We start from the raw sequence: 19,775 nt of genomic DNA on the forward strand, positions 1-19,775 counted from the left end.
CAAAAATTGACTTTTTTTAAAATTTTTTGTGTAAAAATAAAATACACTCTTAACAAGCAAGTTTTGCACAAGAAAATTAAGCTTGTTCTAGGAAAATATTTTTCTCTATAAGATATTTCAGCTCATATTGAGCTTTTTTTCCCCAGTTACAGGGTATGGTAATGGTTTGGCTAAAATTACAGAATAAGAATACGATTACTTTTCTTATTTCAAGAGTAAAGCCACTTAAACAACTTTTCAATTCAAGAAATGTATTTAATGGGTGCTGGTTTAGCTCACTGTGTTGAGCGGGTGCCCGCATGCTGCATGGCTGACAGCCTGTCTTCCACTCTTTCTCTCCCTCTGTTTTCCTGTCGATTCTTCACTGCCTCTACCAATAAAGCCAAACAAAGGCCTAAAAAAGAAATATATTTAATGACACTAAAGTTTGTCCTACAGTTAGCTTCTTGTTTCTTCTTGTTTATATGAAAATCTAAATTAAGCTGTAAAATCTTAAGTCAAATTTTCTTCAATTAAGCGTAAATTGTAGACAGTCTTGTCCAGTTAATAGGCATACAGAAGTCAGAGTCATTTGCTAGTTTTAAGGATTCTAGCAAAAAAACTTTTGCTTCCCTATTGGCAGATTTTTTTGTCAAAACAAGTTAATTTTGTCAGATTTAAGAATATTTGGCTTATTTCATGTAGAGCTGTTTTTTTTTTCAGTGTCTCATACAATGAAAAGAAATCTGCAGTACTGGACGCTGCCAGACGCTCATGTGCTTATGCCTGAAATTCTTACCCTGTCAGTTTTTTTGGATTTGATGAGCACCTTGAACAACGAGACATAAAACACTGACTCTCACAGACTGAATTGGTTGAATGGCAAGATAGACAACATGGAGGTAGTGTACTTTGCATTGCAAAAAGAAACTATATGGTATCTGCAAAATCAATATTTTGTGTCAATCTAAACCAAGAATAAAAATAGACTGACTCTAGACTTCTTTTTCTCCTCCACCAATATTCCCCTGCACTGATATCCTGTCCCTTAGCACAGCGCTAAGGTTAAACTCAGATTGTTGACCTTGTAGAATCAGCGTTAGTACAGCCTGGTATAAAACATTGTATGAATTACACAACAAGTCCTTTCATTAAGTTATCAATATGCACTTTACATTAGAAACTATAATCTTTCCCATGCTTTGACCTTTTTGTGTCACTTAATCCTGTAAAGTAACCGAAAGCTTAAAATGCACTGACAAGACATGCAAAATGTTCCTAAAGTTGTGTGTGATTTATGCACGTGATTTCACATTAACTAGTAAGACTTTGTTATTTTATCTTAACATTGAGGTTTGGATGAGATAGACACACAGTCAGACACTGCATTTCATTCCCTTTCTCCCACATGTTGTTTGAGAAGAATGCACTACTGTGCAAATCTCTAATTCTCAGTTTATGTCATGTTCTTTTTCAATTTAAAATGATGTTTGGCAATCATAGAAGACACAGCCAATGTAAAGAAATATAACATTTAAAAAAAAGTTAACAAATAAATAAATCACCATCTATCATCCTCTGAGCCGACACAACCACCAAGCAAATGTGTGTTTTCCCTGTGACACGCCGGCTCCACAGTGGCACTCTGAGAAGCTCCGGTTTAAAGCGCACATTTGACTTATGCGAGACGATCTTTTACAGAGAATATCAAGGTCACCTTATTGTTGACAGCGAGTTTCCCAGATTACTGTCACGTGTAACAAAGAAAAGTGCCAAATCCTCTTAAGGGAAAGGCTACAATTCCATAAAAATGAGTAACAGATTAATATATTTGTATCACCATAGTTGATGATTAATATTCTTTTGGCGACACAAAGGTCACCAGCAAATTGCATGCTAATCCATCACATAGTTGTGTACATATTTCATGCAAGAGTCGAAGTGTCAACCTCATGGCTGAGCTAAAAGAAAAAAGGCAATGGATCAGGAAAGGATTCATCCTCTGGGACCACAAAAGTCTGACAATTTCACGTAAAATCTGTTATGTTAGCATGGACCAAAGCAAAGAACGGAACCATTTGGTCAGAGAAAGTACTCTGATTAGTTGTATAAGCTATTTACAATTCACTGATCCACTCTGATTTTCAAATAAAAAAATTTATGCGCAAGTTCAGTAAAGAGGATCTGTAATCACTCATCCGCCTGCACTCCTGTTTATTAAAGCCTCTAGTCGATTGTTTATACCACTTTGACTTCCCCACACCGTCAACTCAGTGCTCTTGTGTCATTCTGCCTTTCATTCCTGCAGTCTGCCTCTTCCCCGTTTCCACCTCACCCTGTTCACTCAGACCCCCTGCAAGCCTCGTCTTCCTTTCCAACACCACCAGCGTCTCGACATCAGGGGGTCCTGTCCTAATTCCTGTCAATTCTGGGACTCTGTTTTGCCACGTTGGTTCATCAGAGTCTTGTTAATCAAATTCTCCATCTCAATAAATCATGTTCAGTTCTTCCAAATCATGTCTTCTTATGGAACAGTCTTGTGGTGGGTGAAACATTATTTAATTACTCCAAAATATACCAGTTCAAAATAACGGTTTACTAGTCTTGGACTTCACACGACGGCCTTCATTTTATGTATAACGCTTTAACCTGCAACACTGTTTCATGGGCTCGCATGAAAGAGCTTGCATTTGTTGTTTACTTCCACCCAAACCCCTGAAAGCACAGCAGATGTAACTCGCTCCTCTCTGCCACGAGCCTGCGAGAGCACAGCGCATTCATGCTGCAACAGAAAAGTATAACGTGTAAACAGAGGGGCCGCACAGGCCATTCAGACCAGACAGAAACAGGCCAGTATCGTGTTATTGATAGCGAGAAATAGGACAGCAAAAAACCCCAACTGTCTCTGACCGCATCGCACAAAGGAAACAACAGGTTTGGCGTCCCAGTTTTTCCCTTTCAATGAAAAAAAGAGAAGAGAAAAAGGCTTCTCTAGGGCACTTCCAATGGTGGCAGCTTCCTCGTCTCCCTTCTCTCTTTCTCTCTTTACAGCGTCACGCAAACCAGTGTCTCTGATGTCACCCAATTATAAATAACCTTCTTTTAAGAGTGCCTGTGGTATGTTAATGATATGTTAATTTCACCCATAAATCTGTGCTTTACGAGCAGAGGGCTCCTTTGCTCATAGCACCAGAGCTGCCGGAGCTGCCGGTGTTGTGCAGGGAGTGTGAGCGGGGTGTTGGAAAGAGGCAACTGCTCACAGATCTGTCTCTCCTCTTCCCTTTCATGTGCTTCTTAGTATATTTGCATGAAAAAAACATATGAAAAACAATCATTATCGAAGTTCTTTTAACTTAAAAAAAAGTCTAGGGCGTGTCATCTGAGGACTTTCTATTTAAAAACTGTTCTTTTTCCGAATACTCTGTCTTAACAGTCCATTTAACATGCAGTGTCATTGTTACACCTCGTGGATGGTGGCCACATCAAATGCATATGATATTGTAGTAGTTTTCATACATTAGGTGGCCTTTCTCAGGGCTGATGAGACGCATAAGTGATGCAGCAGAGTCCTATAGCAGCTCAGCAGCCCACAGCAGGAGAATACGGCTGTCGGCTTTTTATATCTATAGGCAGCGTCTTCCTTCTGTTTACATTTTCTTCCTCTGTAAATCTGCTTATTGAAAGCTGTTCACCCTGGTAACACGAGGCCACACAACACTGTGGACGTAGGAACTCCAGCAGCAGGAGCTTAGTGGTAAAAAAATAACACCAAGCTTGGAATTGAAATTCACATTCAAATGAAATATTCAAGAACAGACAGTGAAAAATTCTATTATTCTGTGTGTGTGACAGGTGGGGTGAACTACACAGCTCTATCAGCCTTACTCATCTGCACTTCTGACAACCAAAGTGGCTCATAGACACACCAGATTTCTTCTTTAACGTGACAAACGTGTACTTACATATCGTTAGCTTCATAGCATAAGTGCCTAAGTCATTTGACTAAGTCAATGACTTAGGCACTTATGCTATGAAGCTAACGATATAGTCTGAGGAAATGTGTCTCCCAACAATAGCTGTCTCACAGCATAAAGGCGCACCGCCTTAGCCAAAAAGAGTGAGAGCTTATCTCTGCCGTACTGGTTTTCTATTACTGGTTACCAGGGAGGTTTGAAATGATTTGAAGATTATTCTATCTCATTTAAAGTTACTGAAATGATTTGAACCAGCTAGTATCTTAACCTCCAGATCTCTGAAATCTGCTGCTGAATGTCTGGTTCTCTTTGCTTTACATAGGAACATTTTCTAGTATTTTCACCATTGTCACTCTAAATATCTCCTAATACTGTTGAAAGCCAAGTTAGACCGACATGTCCTCAGTTCTCTGAATTGGTGAGTTTTTGTAATTTTGCCTCTGTGCAGCATCACAGTAAATTTTAAATCTCACAATCAAGAAGTAATTGAAGTGGACACGTTGTAGCAAAAGTATTACAAAAGAGTGTAAGAAAAGTACAAAGATTAAAATTAATTTAACAGTTAATTTACAAGCAATTTTATGGCTAGATAAGGTCTGTTAATTTAGCCCTGGTCTAGACTGTGTACCCCGCCACTCGCCACAGCTCTGACAGGGTCCAGTACCCCGCGACTACAATTTGGGTGAGTAGTTAAGAAGAGGATATTTACCATAACTACGTGGAATTTTACCTAACATAATTATCGGGCAATATATTCACATATTTGACCAGTCAACACGCAGCTAAACTCCTAAACAAAAGGAACATGCTGCAATATTTATCTAAATAACAAACACAGGGCACCAATTTTACACCAGGAACCAAATGATCCATCATTATTCTCATTCTGATGTTCACGTTGCCATTGAGGCACATAAAACTAGCTTTCTTTTGATTAATGTTAGCTGATGATCGCTAACCTGATAGCATGGATTAAAAAAACAAAAAATAAAAAGTAAAAATAAAAACAAATTTGCAGCTACCAGCTAACCTTAGCTTGATTGCTTGGAAATGCTGTTGTCACTAAAAATTATTTGAAGCCAGACTGTTTTTTGGTTGCTGTTGTTTTTTTTTTTTTATATAAAGGAATGAATGAACTGAGGAAAGAGCAAGCGTAAAGCATGAGGCCTTACCTTGCAAGCAGCTGGTTTCTCATGAGAGCAAGATTGCTACAGTCCATCCTGCCAGACATCATGCGAGCTGAGCAAGAGTTAGCTTGAACCAATTAGCATTCAAAGTGAGTGAGTTGCAGCTACTTTTTTTGAAAGTACCTTTTCAATTCACTTTAACCTCCTAAGACCCGAACTCTTTCATGTCATGCATTTTTAATTTCTCTTCAATATTTGGGTTGATTTGGACCTGATGAATGTAAAAACAAAGAATTACCAGTTTGTTTTATACCTGATTTTTGTTTCTGGGAGAAATGAAATCCACATATGAAGACATTCGTTGTAAATTTCGATTGACCAGTAGCAGTATAATGTCCTCGTAAGTGGATATCAGGCCCTTGTAGAGCAAAATTGAGTATTTTGGTCTAGACAACCCAAAATGTGATGTCCACATATGTGGATGCCAGGTCCTAGGAGGTTAAGATGCCAGCTAGATTTCCCGTTTAAAAGTCCAGTTCTGTGAGTGAACAACAGGATGACTTTATATGTGACCTTACGTTTATTTAAAATCGTGGCTTTATTTTGCTATATAGTGTTTAAGCACTCTAACCCAAAGCGTCTTGCAGGGTTTTTAGAACACTAGGGTACAATACAGAGCAAAATAAATCATATAAGTCTACAGAGTCTACTGCACAATGCTTTGGCAAGTCTAACCAAAAAACAAGGTAAGCTCAGCGAATTGGCTGACTCTGCAGAGGCCACGGTGACAATACAACATCACAGAAAACTGTACCAAAAGGCTCTAAAATTACTGTGCTACTTAGTGTGTTTCAAATAAATAAAAATATCAATCAATGAAAACAACTATAGGTAGAAATAAACTGTAGCAAAATGCTGTTGAACTCAACGTTATCTTCCACATTTAATCTACGAGTTTATATGATTAAGTGGTTCATCATGTTAACTTGTTAATGAATTGTGGAATGATTAGCCATGTAGTGTTGGTGGTGGAGCAGAGTAACAGCTTGCTTATTAATCCTGATGCAGAGCTTACTAAAAGTGAAACAAAGGAATTGCGACTGTTTTATCTTTTAGGAAAATTAAAGAGTGAGCACAGTTCCCAGGGAGGAAAATGGATGAGTTAATCACGGTGCTAATGAGAAGAGGGTGGGAAACACAGATGACTTTACATCATCCTGCTCTGACAGCAGCAGGACAACTGAACTGCTGTAAGCTGGAGCGGTGACTCCCGGCTGCTCTGGCTCCTTCCAGCTTCTCGGGACTCACGTTCTTGTGAGCACATCAAGGATCTGCAGCAAACATTTGTGTAGTTATAGCAGTTCTTGCAGTGTCTCTGCCACATGTAAGAGCTTAAAAGCAAATGAACTAAGCATTGTCTAGTTTCACCCCCCAAGAAGCAAGTCTACAATTACATTTCCATGGGGTGAAAACGGTATATTATCACCTTTCCTGTCAGTCATATGTAACCCAGAGGTATGGTGCAGTATGCATTTTATCATTATAAATAGAAATGTGTCCTTAAAGGAAGCGGTTCTTCACTCGGCGTGTCTGTACAGATAAGACAACTTTGTTTTCACTTGTCTAGAAAAAGCCTTCGGGGGTCTCTCTTTGCTCTGCAGTAGCCCAGCACCCTGACCCGCGCAAGGGCACAAAACTACAATGACACACACTGTGAAGCTGAAAACAGAGAGTCAGCAACCAGCTCAACATGAAGTATTCATTTTGCAGCAACGGTATATCCCTCACCTAAAAAAAGAGAGGAAGCACTAGCTTGAGGAGCGTCCCTGACAGAAAGCTGTCAGGAATAAATCCCACAGCGGTTCTACGTAGACAGTTGAGGGCTGCCGAGGTCAGCATATCGCCATAACAGATCTTTTCTCCCACCTACTCGAGAGGAGTGTACCATCAAAGACTATTGATCACAGTAATCAAAAAGAATGTGCTGTATGATAGCAAGAGTCATCGCCATCAACAAATCACCTCTGACAAACAGAGGGGGAGAGGAGACACAGACAAGCCAAGAGAAGTCGATTTATTCCCAGTTAAACACTCCTGTGTGCAATCAATCCGGCTGCTAAGGATCTTCTGTTAGAGCCATTTATATCCTCTCTTTATGTGTGGACATGATCGGGGATGATAGAAGTCATTAAACGGGATTGTGTTTGAAATTTCAAGCTATACCCTCTTCACAAAATCTTTTTTCTTCCCATGAAGTTTGGTTCGAATCTTCACAAAGACTCAATTTCTATGAAAACAAACCCATAAATCCAGAAAGAGTGTTTTTTCCTGTGTGCTTGCTGATTTGACTGCATGTGTTTTACACGCTACGAGAGAGACGAAGTATGCTTTGAAAGATGTCAGGCGTATTTGGTGATCCCCAAGATCATTCCCATTTCCATAAACTTTTGAAATTTGTTTTCCAGACATAGTTGTTTTTGCATTTCTCCAATGGAGCCTAGGTGACCTGAGAGCTGTCAATCAAGCAGAGATTGTAGATACGGGGGGTGATCTGAGACAAACACACTTATACATTTTCAGATCAGCGTCTTCCAATTTAGAACGAAAAGAAAATGAAAAAGGAAAAACTTCTTTTATTAAAAACACTCCCTGTGATTCTATTTGAAAGCCTTAGTAAGTGTGATGTGAATGATATTAGATAATTATTGCAGCTGATATTCTCACCTGCACATATAAAACTGTATATACCACACTGTGCTTTTGTTATTATTATTCAATCTTACTGTCATTTTAAAATAAAGGTTTCATTACTGATCAGTCACCCCATGCTAATTCTTTACTGACAACCATCAATAATTACTTCTTTTTTTTTTTAAAAAGGAATTTTTTAGTTGACTTAAAAACGCGTAGCTAGGGTTAGCATTGTTACTGATGATGATGACGTAGACCTCAGAGGGTTAATTGACTCCTTAAAAAAGACTCATTATGTTTGTTTTCTGTGATTGTAAACCACGTATATTTTATATTTAGATTAAATAAGTGGAAGGGATTAACAATTATGCAAAAACGTAGTTTTAATTTTATAGGCACTCATTAATGGCCACCTATTATTTACAGCTATGTACAGTTGCATTTGTATAGTCACATAATTATGGATGTGAAGACAGATCTTTAAAAAAAAAAAAAAAGAATTTGATGGACTATTTTTTTTCTTTTGAATTTTCTAAAATAAGCACAGGGTCAAAAATATACACAGGGTGAACCTAATATCTGAATTCATTGTCTCTTAGCAAATTGCATCTTAAAACTTCTTACTGACCACCCAAAGCTCTTTATACTAAAATCTACATTCACCTTTTGAACTCTCAGTGCACTTAGGTGCTTTATCCATCTTGCATGCATACTTATGGTTAATGTAGTAGAAATACTATAAAACCTAACCTGTGAGGCTGATTCTGCAGCTTTAAACTGATAGCTAAGTTATGGCTGTTGCTGTCGTGCCACTGTGAAGCACAGGCTACTTATTTTCAGTCATTTTTATCAGGTCGATCAAATTTCAGCGTATTTTATCATAATATTTCAAGGAAGTTAGTGATAATTATGTTTCTGATGATGCAGAAAAGAATATTGAATGTTTTATTGGTGACTGCAGCTTGCAGGAGCAGCATTTATTAGAGCAAACAAAAGGCAGGGCGTTCTCCACCCTGCAATCAGCTACTGTCTCAAATGACACACTATTTAATTCAACGTGTAAATCTGTTGCCACAAGGTGCAAGTAAAAGCAGCACATTAGTACAATAGTACAAAATAGTGACCTATTGTCAGTCAAATGCAAACCGAAGAGTAGCCAAAGTAGTGTTTTCAATGGGAATTTTAAGTGAAAATAATATCTAGCCACTTTAGTTTGACAATAACAATAACTAAAGCCGCGTATCCTTCAAACTCTCTGGAACCTGCACAATAATGTTACATAACTGAAAAATATTTTCCACCTGGGATTTTGTGTCTTAGGTCGAGCTTTTTATCCAGCTGCTTTTACCACCATGAGCCCACATCAGTAATTTCCCTCCATCGTTTGCGCTCCCTGTCATACGGAAAGCAACTAGTGAGTGCTGCAGCGATGCTCGGTGGAGTCATTTGTTTGGATCACACCACCAGCTGCTAGCATCTCCTCCTCCGGTGCGTTCAGAGCCTGGTTGTTGCTTCCACATTTAGTGGGAACAATTTCCTCACTTTAGTTTACTGAAATATACTTTATATATTTCTTAAAGTATTGTGCTTTGTTGGAGGTTGTTGAAGTAGCTCCCTTTTTTCTAAATCGTCAGAGGCTGACGAAGCTTTTGCTGTCAAACATGTCTGAGCTGGTCTTACTGTTGTGGAATGCTAAGTCATAATGTCGATGCATCATTGATATTATAACATGACACCTTTATATCATGAAAAAAATATATGCAGTACTATCAGAATTCTGAGGTAGTCTGAACACAGGGAACTGACTTGTGACGGATGCAATGTAGCCAGAAACCCAGGGGATAATTCTAGCAGCAGTTTGCTTTATATCACCTCAGCTTTACTCATACAATAACTTCTTGTTATTGTGGCCAAACAATTTAATCTTTGCCTCATCTGACCATAAAAACTTTCCTCGAGAAGGTTTTTTCTTTGTCCATGTAATCAGTTACACATCTCTTGCATAGAGGCTTCTTCCTTGGGCAACAGCTTCTCAGTCTATGGCAATGATAACCTCATTCAACTGTACACAGTGACACAGGTGTTCCAGGCCTATGCCTTGCCGGTTTATGGGTTATTTCACACCATTTAAACCTTTAAAACTTTCAGATCTTAGTCAAGTGGTTAAACTCCTCAGTAACTTGCACAACAATTTGAACTGTTGGTCTTGGTACATGCAGTTCTTTAGAAATGATTAAATTATTCTTGACTTGTCTAAATCCACAATCCTTCGCCTTGGCTCTGATAAGCTGAAAGATATTTTGGAAATTTCAGTGCCACTGAATCTAAGTGGGTGTGCATATAAAAAGCTTACAATGTCTCTGGGAGGCCAAAAAAAAGTTGAGCAAAGCTGAGACAATAAGACAAAGTTGTTTCATGTCATTTTATGAAATGAAGAAGATGGGCTCCTCACATTCCCCCTTTTCTATGGGAGGCATTGCTTAACTCTAAGGTTATATCCTGTTCACTTCAAATCTTTTTTAAGAGTAACAGCAGAGCAAGTTAAAATGGGTTGGAGGTGAAAGAGAGCAAAAGGAGCAAGGCAAGCACGAATACAAATGAAATAACCGACTGGAGGGTTACCTTCTCTTTGTCTCTCATGGATCCTTTACCGAGAATTGACATCTTTGTGAGAGTGTCCTCCTGTAGTCTCTTTAACGAGTTCCCGCGTGGCCCGAGGAGTTTGCCAACAAAGTTAAACTGCAACAGAGAGCAAGAGAGCACGGATCAGTCAGAATCTGTGTGTTTGAGATAAAGAGCAAAGACTTTTATGTCAGTCGCATGTGGCTCAACCACAGATTGAAGCTAATGAAAACTTATCAGTGGTTTTCCTCTTTCATATTTTGATAAAATCACTGAGGAAGCATTTCTGAGATGTCTTATCTGAGGTTCACAAGGTCACCTTTTCATGGGCTGTAATTTTATAGCACAAGAAAAAGCTGTGTGGCTCCGGCCAAAAGTCTTCAAAAAAGAATAATAGCACATGACATTCAAAAGGCACTGTTGCAAGGTTCGGTTTCAGGAGTGGCACAAACACCACGGTAAAAATATCAGTGATGAAGTTGGCATACACATGTTTCATATCTCATAATTACTAAACTGCCGAAAAGATCAACACTTCCAGAAAATAATGCAGGACTTCTTTATCTGTAAATAAAACACGGGACCTCCTCCAGCAAGGTTTGGAAGCTGAAGGTGAAAATCTGGGAAAAGGTGACCTGGAGTCAGGAAACTGTAAGAGAGGAGTGGAAGAAACCGAGTAAGGATTTCCACACCATCCCCACCGGAAACCTCACCTCTATACAGTACATACATCTCTTTGGGCAATAAGCTTGTTGCATGTTATCAAATAAACTCTTAGAAATTATTTTCTTTTCAAAATTATTGTCTTTTATTCATCTTAAAAGTTGATTTCTGCAAACTTTCATTGTCATCTTTCAGATATGATTCTTGACCATTTTCCCCAAAACCAGAGACACACTGGTTTACACAGGCTCAGTAGTAGCATCTCCTTGTGACTAGAACAGATCGTTTTACTTTAGTTTTTGTTTCAGTCTCAGCTTTTGGGGTTTTTTTAATATAAAATGGGGAACATCTGTGAGATGTTTCTAAGTACATACTTTTAGTTTGTTTTTGTTTCATTCTCTAGTTGAAACAACTCAAAACAACTTCATATTTTTCAGTGACTAAAAATGTTTTTCAGGTTTTATTTCTTAGCTTCTTAGTTCAGTTAACTACAATAACTTTATTTCAAAGTGATGTTATATTATGTTATGTTACATTACGATTTGTTACCAATATTCGACACAACGCAGACTGCCAGGTTGGAAAAAAGCGAGCTTGAATCTTGATCTGAACACTGAAATTGTCTATTTAACAAAAACCAAAAACAACTTCTAACAACCAATGCAGAAAGCCAGTAGGACAAGAAAGCAGGAAATACTGAGTGCAATGTACCAAAGAAAAGACTGAGGGGGAATATAAGACACGCACCAGAGACAGGGACACTGAGGCATAGGTGAACTCCAAACAACAAGGGAAGAACAAAAACAGACAACCACATGAAGAACTTTCCCTCAACATAAAATAGAATAACAGCAATAGAAAAAAACCCCTGAAATACATAGATACAATAGATACATTTTATTGGGAGAGATGATTTTGATGTGAATGAGCTAGCCAAAAAACCCAACAGGCAGCATATAAAGGAAGAAATGACTCTCTATCCTAAGTGCAGTTTTTATTAACAAACTTGGGCAGCCAGTTTTATTTATTGTTAATTTTGCAGGTGATGAAGGCATAAGAACATCTCCCCATGAGCTTTACCTTGTCAGTTGATGACATTCTCTCAAAGATTGTTATATTTGAATATAAATGTTTCCGTGTAGCATTTCTGGGCCATTGAAGGCTTCTGCAGCTACATCACTTCACAAGGTCACTGCTTTTCAAGTGCAAAAACACAAATGCTACACATTGCCATCTCCAGTGTTGTGCACAGACACCTACCAAAGTCAGAGAACCTCATCACAATTTCACCAGCAGCTGAAGATGGTCAGAGAGACAAAAGGGAAACGATGCATTCCTCCTCCTCCTCCCTATGTTTTCCCTTTAACAGTGAGTTATACAGCTGTCTCCTTCCACTATCTAGGTCATCAATTAGCGAGCAGGAGGTTAAAAAAAACAGCCAGTTTTGTTCTACACCTCACCTATATCTCTCCTGCCTTTTGTTCTGAAAGCGAGTGCTTATTAGGAAGCTCCTGCCAATTCCTGGGTGAAGGATTTGAGAAGCAAGCTTTAGTGATTCGCTCTAATGCAGTAACTGACTGCTGGGTTTTTATCCCGGCCAGGCTGAAATCCAGCCGCTCTCAGATACAGTGTGTTCCTCCAGCTTTTGTAATTACACAGAGTCCTGTGCCTGGATGTGATTGTACACTTAAAGTAAATATCATCCCTCAATGGCCAAGCCTGGGACGAGTCAACTCCTAAAATATATCACGACTCTGAGACAATTGTGACAGAGACTATTTTTAACACTAAGATGTGCCATAGTTACATAGTGCAGGCGCACAGGCTTCTGGGTAATCTTAGCTACCTAGGTAGCATAAAAGTCTGATAACAGCTGGGGAGGACTCTGTTGCTAGATTCAAGAAGCGTAAAGACAGACTGAGGATGAGGAGAAGAGATGCTCAGAACTTTGTGACTGAGAGAGGAGCGGTGACTGTTCAATGGAGGTTTTTAAGAAATGAGAGTGATTCTGCTTTCGTCTAACGGGTGACCAAATACTTCAAAAATACACGAGTACTCATTTTTGGCCACACCGCCGAGCATTAATTTCAATGAGCGTGATAATGAGGCACTGGTGTTGGCCAGAGGGGCCGATGGCGCGAAATGGCAGCCTCGCTTCTGTCAGTCTGCCCCAGGGCAGCTGTGGCTACAACCGTAGCTTGCCTCCACCAGTGTATGAATGCGAGAGTGAATGAATAGTGGTATTGTAAAGCGCTTTGGGTGCCTTGAAAAGTGCTATATAAATCCAATCCATTATTATTATTATTATTATTACTACTGGTACTGTAAAGCAATAAAAGAGGAAAGTAAAAACCACAGGGACATGAGGAACTGAACTTCAAAGCAAAGCAGAAGGTAAACCAAGAATATACTCAAACAACAGTTATACACTAGGGCTGCCACGATTTGTCGACTAGTCACGATTACGTCGACTATCAAAATCGTCGACGACTGATTTAATAGTCGACGCGTCGTTTGAAACTTTGTACGATCACAAAAGACGCAGGAATAAGTGGCAGGATTTAAGAGTGTAATAACGGACTGAAACAGAAGATGGCAGCATTGCATGTACAAGGATGTCAGCTACCGTTAAACCCCGAAGAAGAAGAAGAAGAAGCAGCTGTGTCCCAGAATTCATAGCGCGGCCCAGCGCAGTTTCCAACAATGGCGGCAGCTAGTTAGTTTTAATGTTACTCTTATTATTCTTTCTGGGTCACAAAATAAACGTTTAACATATTTTCAGGTGAGAATGTAGCTGTGTAAACCTCAAATATCTGCTCAGTTTATCAGGACACCACATATTTTCAAAAGCGCTCCGACGTTTTCAGAGACGTCTGTTACCCACTAGCTCGTTATCGAGCCAGGGGCTAGGCTCACTAGCGCCGTGAGAACACCGGACTCCCCGCAAATCGTTTTCAAACCCACCGCCATCTTTCGCTACTCAGGTTAAATATATATGAGTCACTTAGATAACTTAAAATGTTATTGTTTGGCTTTTTTTTTTTAGTATTTTATTTGTTCCTGAGTAAATCGGTTTGTCTGAGATTAAAGTTATAGTTTTTACACAGCTGAATAAACGTCAAGCAGACAGCTGATCATCAGAAGTGTGAGATGCTCCAGAATATACTCCAGTGTCCTGTTATATTTTAGATAGCAAGGAGTTTATTAAACTTCACCAAAACAATCTGCAAATTTCATTAAAATTTAATAAACTACCATCTTGTCTTTATTTTTAGTTAGCACAGACCTTAAACACTTAAAGCTGTAAGCTAATGATAGTTATATAAGAGCAGATGCTGCTGGTGCAATAAGCTGTAGTTTTATGTCTAATGGATGATGATCTGATTAGTCGACTAATCACAAAAATAATCGGTGACTAGTCGACTATCAAAATAATCGTTTGTGGCAGCCCTATTATACACACAGAAGGGGGAACATAAGAGTCACGTGAAAAGTAAGAACCACTAAGAATTCCAACTACACAGCAAATCCAGCATGTCCAAATTAACACTGTCGGATTTGATTTCAACACTATTAAAGTGTCTATATGGGTCCACACCAGAGAGTGTTAATTTAACTCTTTTTGGAGAGTTGGTACGTTAACTCTGATTTAGTGTTAAACACCAAATCTGTCTGGAGTTGATAATTTAACACTTGGTGTTAAGAGTTTATATATTAACTCTCAAAGAGCATTTTAGTTTAACTATGTAAGAGTTATCTTCTAATTCATTCTAAAAAGCGGGAATTTTACTGTTCTGAACTTCTAGAAATTTCTTTTGGAAATAAACATTTACTAAAAAGATGCAATGGTTTTTGAAAAACATTTATTCTGAACTGTGCACCACAATTTCAAAACATTTTCTGAAAGATGTAACAGTATACATGTTCTCACTTTCATTAGAATTTTGTTTATCAAAAGGTCTGACATGGTAAATGCAAATAACAGCATTCTCATCACTTATTTCTTCAATACAATATGCATGTCCTTCATTCATCCCTTTGTGGAACTTCAACGCACTTCTGCTCTCCCCCACATTCCATCTTCACAAGCATATCCTGTGCGGAGACCGAATAAAAATTAGTTGACACCAATTAATGGCACAAATAATCCAGTAAACAATTGCAGCACAGTAAAAAAAAAAAAAAAGGAATCCTCTTTGAGCCATTACTTGTGTAAAGTATTTTCCCAAAAGACAAAGACACAGGCAACAGGTATACTGAACTAAATGTAAAACCTCAACCTTTTTCATTTTTACCTAAACCGTGTGCACAAAACTCTGGAGGGATCTAAATGCTAACGTAGAACCCAGTCAGGACGTCAGCTACTGCTGTTTGCTCGTTTATTTTATTTTATTTTATGGGCGATCGTTTTCAGGCTTCAAGTAGCACCATTATACCAACATTTCACATTCTAGACATTGTTTTAGGTGTATTTGACCAAACGTTTGACTGAAAATTCACATGCAAGCTTTTTTTCAAGGCTGTGGTATTTGCCCGCAAACAATACCTTTCAGCTAGCTAAAACAGAATATTATGCTATCAGCGAGCAACATGGCTAATGCCTTCCACACAGCTTTGTCTCAACTCCAAAGAGCCACAGAAGTAAAAGCTCATAATAACAATTGAAACAATCTTTGAAAAAAAATGACTTACCAAGCATGGCAAACAACTCAAATATGTAGAGCAAAATGTTCTGAAACGGCTTCACTTCAGCTTCGATTGAAGCCGTGCTGGGGGCGGAGTCTGTGAATTTACTCTGTTGGTGTCATAGCCCACATAGGAGTTCAGAGTTAAGAGGTCAAGAGTTAATGTTTCCATTTTAACACCTCCAGATTTGACAGAGAAACACTCATTTTTAACACTCGATTTTAACTACTATCATTTTACACCTCAGAGTTACATTAAAAGAATGTGACTCTGCTTAGAGTAAAATTAACTCTACTTTTGCAAGAAGACTATTAACACCAAAAAATCTAACACTTTTGAATTTGCTGTGTACCATTGTCCTTCATGTAAATATGTAAAAATTGTCTATGTTTCTGTTCTGTGTCTTCTATACTGTTTGTTTGTATATGTGTCTTTCTTGCTGCTGTTACACCCAAATTTCCCCTTGTGGGACAATTAAAGGATTATTCTATTCTATTCTACAAGCATCAATCATCACAAAAACTCTGACAAAATGAATTGTCAGGTGAAGAATATTCAATTCAAAATTATCTACGCAAACAAAGCGCGCGCCCCCTCGAAAGGAATCGAGTTTACAAAAGGATGATGAAAGCAGACAGCGGCACCAGGGCAAACAGAGGGTGTCAGGAAATGTTGTAAATGTGCTGAGTTTAACCGATGTCCTGAGCATCCATCATTTCCACCTGGATGGAGCTTTGATCATTGAGCTGTGCCGTCTCCTGAACAATGATTTGCAGAGCCAGATCACACAGTTGACATCTTTGCGCATTACCAAAGCTTTTATGCACCCTTTCCTTCCTCCTGACAGGTTGTGTATCGGACACGACGTCCGGGATGTTTGTGCAGATATCTCAGTCCTCTGGCTACCAACTGTGTGTACCCACCGATGGGTAAAAACGCTTGAACAAGCAGAAAAGAGTATTTTCTGATCAGGAACAAAGCGTTGCTGTGTATACTGTGTACAAGTGTAGCGTAGAAGCCCTATCAAATGTGCATACATGGGCATCAGGCAGAAAGCAAAAAGAAGCTAATTTACAGGGAGAGAAAATCAGACGGGCTGTGAAACAGAAATGAATGCAGACATAAATTTACTCTGCTGGCAGAGCAATTGAGGCTCAGTGGAATAAGGGACACAATTAGAGAGAAGCTGGCTTTCTGCTGAGCTGAGAGGACAAATGCCCTTCTTCATTTAGATACAGTGTTTTCTACAGAGGACAGTTTAAATAGAGACAGAATCTACTCAAAGAGAAACGTGTCAGGGTGCTCTTCGTTTGAATTCAGATCCTACACACTGTCTCATTAGTCTGCGCTAACCACACAGTCTACACCTGAAGAAATCCCCCCACCAGCATCCTCTTCAAGACCACATTACACTAATTAGACAAATTAACGTTGTATTTTGTATCCAATCACTGCATTGGATCTTTTTGTTGCAACAAACAAAAAAAAGCACAAAAACAGAATATATAAGGCTCATCAGCAGGAAACCAAATTCTGAAATAGTTATTTTGATCATCATTTTAGAGGAAACAATATTCTCTGTTTTTTGGAGGGTTTTGTTGCTCTTTCTATGAGTGCAGAGCCATAGTTTAATGAAGGAGCTGCAGAAAGGGTGAGAAATGGCAGACAGTGATGGGGGAAAAGATATTTAGGGCCTCGGGCATTTATATAAAAATGGCTTTAAATGCCAAAGCATTTCGTTTCCAAAAATAATTGGTCAAGTTTGAGGCCAAGCATGGGTATTGAAGATTAACACTGACACAGCTAAAAGCATAAGGTGTGGATTACCAAGTGGGCGAATTGGCAAACCTTTCTAGGTTCTGTTGTAACACTTCACTTTGGTCATTTTTTATGATATAATATATACAGTACCACTAAAACACATCATGTAGTTAGCTTCAAAAGGAACTCAAGTTGGGTAGCTAAATATGAGAAATTATAGAGTACTGTGCAAATCTCAGTGGACCTCAACATTATATCAAATATTTACTATATATTCTAACATACTTGTAAGAATTGCACAAACTCTGTTAATTGCCTTCTAAGCTGTAATTGTATTTATGTTTGCAGTGTTTCAAAAAATTGTTGCACCTATTTCCTGTTTTTCAGTAAAATATAAAAGAAATGAATGATGGTCCAAGTCTTTTTACATTTATATACTATTCTTTAAAAAACTGATAAATAAAAATGTAGCACTCCAGCTAATAAAGCCATGGTTATACGTATCACTGAAGGAGTCAAGAAGTAGTGTTTGGTACTCAAGCTAACCAGCTAACTAAGTTAGGCCATAGAGGGAAATCAGAAGAATACTAACACATATCACCTCATTTATTCTCTGGACATTTTGGGGAGTTTGGAGGGTTTTGTGACCTCCTCTCTATCCTTAATGATGAGTTCATATATATATATAATCTGATGCCTACGTAGACGTTTTTTTCCTATAATCTGGCCTTAACAATGTCAGAAATCCTCACTTCAGAAGAAGTAGAAGAAGAAGTAATGAGTTAGCAGGAGGGTGGCCCTTGAGCTAAAGCAGCTTGTATTAGACAGTGAATGAACTAAAGTGTTGCACCAAGATGAAAAATATAAAGAGGAATAATTTGTAAGTGCTAATAAAATTAACATGCTAATAAAGCTATTCTAATAGGTCTCAAGGATAAAAAATGGGCAAACAATATTTCACTTGCCAGTAGAGATATTATAATACCAGTAAACAGTTTTGCATGTATGGTCTCTGAAAACTTTCAGATGAAATCATTTTCATGGTGCATTCTGGGTTTTCCAAAAAACAAAAGCAAAAAGCTTCTGCCATGATGTGTTCAATATTGACAAGCAATGCTTATGTTTCTTAAAGCTAGGTTAAAGCCAGCTGTGCTCAAGTGGTGCATGCACATTCCTAAATTGTGTTGCCTTCATCATATAACCCCACAGTAAACCTGTTTTAATGTAAAAGTGTGGCAGGACGAGATCTTTAAAGAGGAGCAGAGCAGCTCATTTTTGCCCCATGGCTATGTAGCAGCTTAATCCAGTCATGTTACACTAATGTTACAGACAATATAGTGACATGATGTAATGGCATGTGTTTGGAGCTATTTTAAGTTTGTGGCTGTTTAAACAGGGATCATGCAGATTTGCTTTGTACCGGTTTGATTAAAGCCAGTAAATGTCACAGAGAAGTCTTAATCCCGTTATTTGAACACATCATGAGGCAGTCAGTACATCTGCACACATCTCCTCATATGGACCGTACTCCACATATATAAGTCTATACTGAGCAAATAGCTGTAATCCCTGCTGTTTATCAGATATCAAAATCTGTCTGACTTCCAGTGTGATTGAAGCTTTGGGGTTTGGCTAATGCTTCCGTTATCAGGAAGGATTATATGACTTATGAAAACCTGCCCGGGCTTCTGTAGCCGCTTCATGTCATTAGACTGTGTGAGAGGATTGTGCTGCTGCTTTCTGTAATCACCAAAAAAACAACCTGATGTATTTAATCACAGGTTGTCACTTGCTGCTCTGTTGTGCTGTTACTTGAATGAAAAATAATAATAAGATGCAAATACACAGACCCCTCCCTGCCAAAAAAAAAAAAAAAGTTAATTGTTGTATTTTGGCCCAGCTTGTTTTCCCAAACCAAAAAATTGTGGATGATTAGAAAGAATAGGGGACACAGGAAGAGAAAGGATGTCTGATTAATCATGCTTAACTTGAAGGGGGCGGGAGTGGTGGTGAGCACATCTGAGCTCTTTTCATCATTTGCTGAATGTATTACTGCAAGTCTGGCGAAAGGTGTGCGCACAGAGAGCCAGTGCCGAGTGATTATGCTGAGGACAGCAGGACAGGAGCGACAGCAGAAGGATAAATCACAGCTCCCAGCCCAGAGAAACGCCACAGTCTGAACTGGAAATAAACCGGTGGGACTCCTTACGCCTCACTAATGACCTGTGGTGCTTTGTGCCAAAAGAGAGCTTTCTAGGAGAAGGCCTACAGA

General features: G+C 38.7%; 1 protein-coding gene across 4 annotated transcripts in view; it reads right to left on the reverse strand.

Moving 5' to 3' along the window:
* The window catches only part of khdrbs3 (KH domain containing, RNA binding, signal transduction associated 3), a 204,896-nt gene that overhangs the window by 59,957 nt on the left and 125,164 nt on the right, over positions 1-19,775 (reverse strand). For all 4 annotated transcript variants that reach the window (XM_085445807.1, XM_085445806.1, XM_085445805.1 and 1 more), the window contains one exon: positions 10,394-10,510. In XM_085445807.1, the coding sequence (XP_085301933.1) occupies positions 10,394-10,510 (117 nt within the window). The remainder of the gene's footprint in view (positions 1-10,393; positions 10,511-19,775) is intronic.

The sequence above is a fragment of the Copadichromis virginalis genome, linkage group LG22 (assembly GCF_057382275.1).
Source record: "Copadichromis virginalis isolate Kocher_CV1m ecotype Utaka linkage group LG22, C_Virginalis_male_GT1.1, whole genome shotgun sequence".
NCBI classification, from domain to species: domain Eukaryota; kingdom Metazoa; phylum Chordata; class Actinopteri; order Cichliformes; family Cichlidae; genus Copadichromis; species Copadichromis virginalis.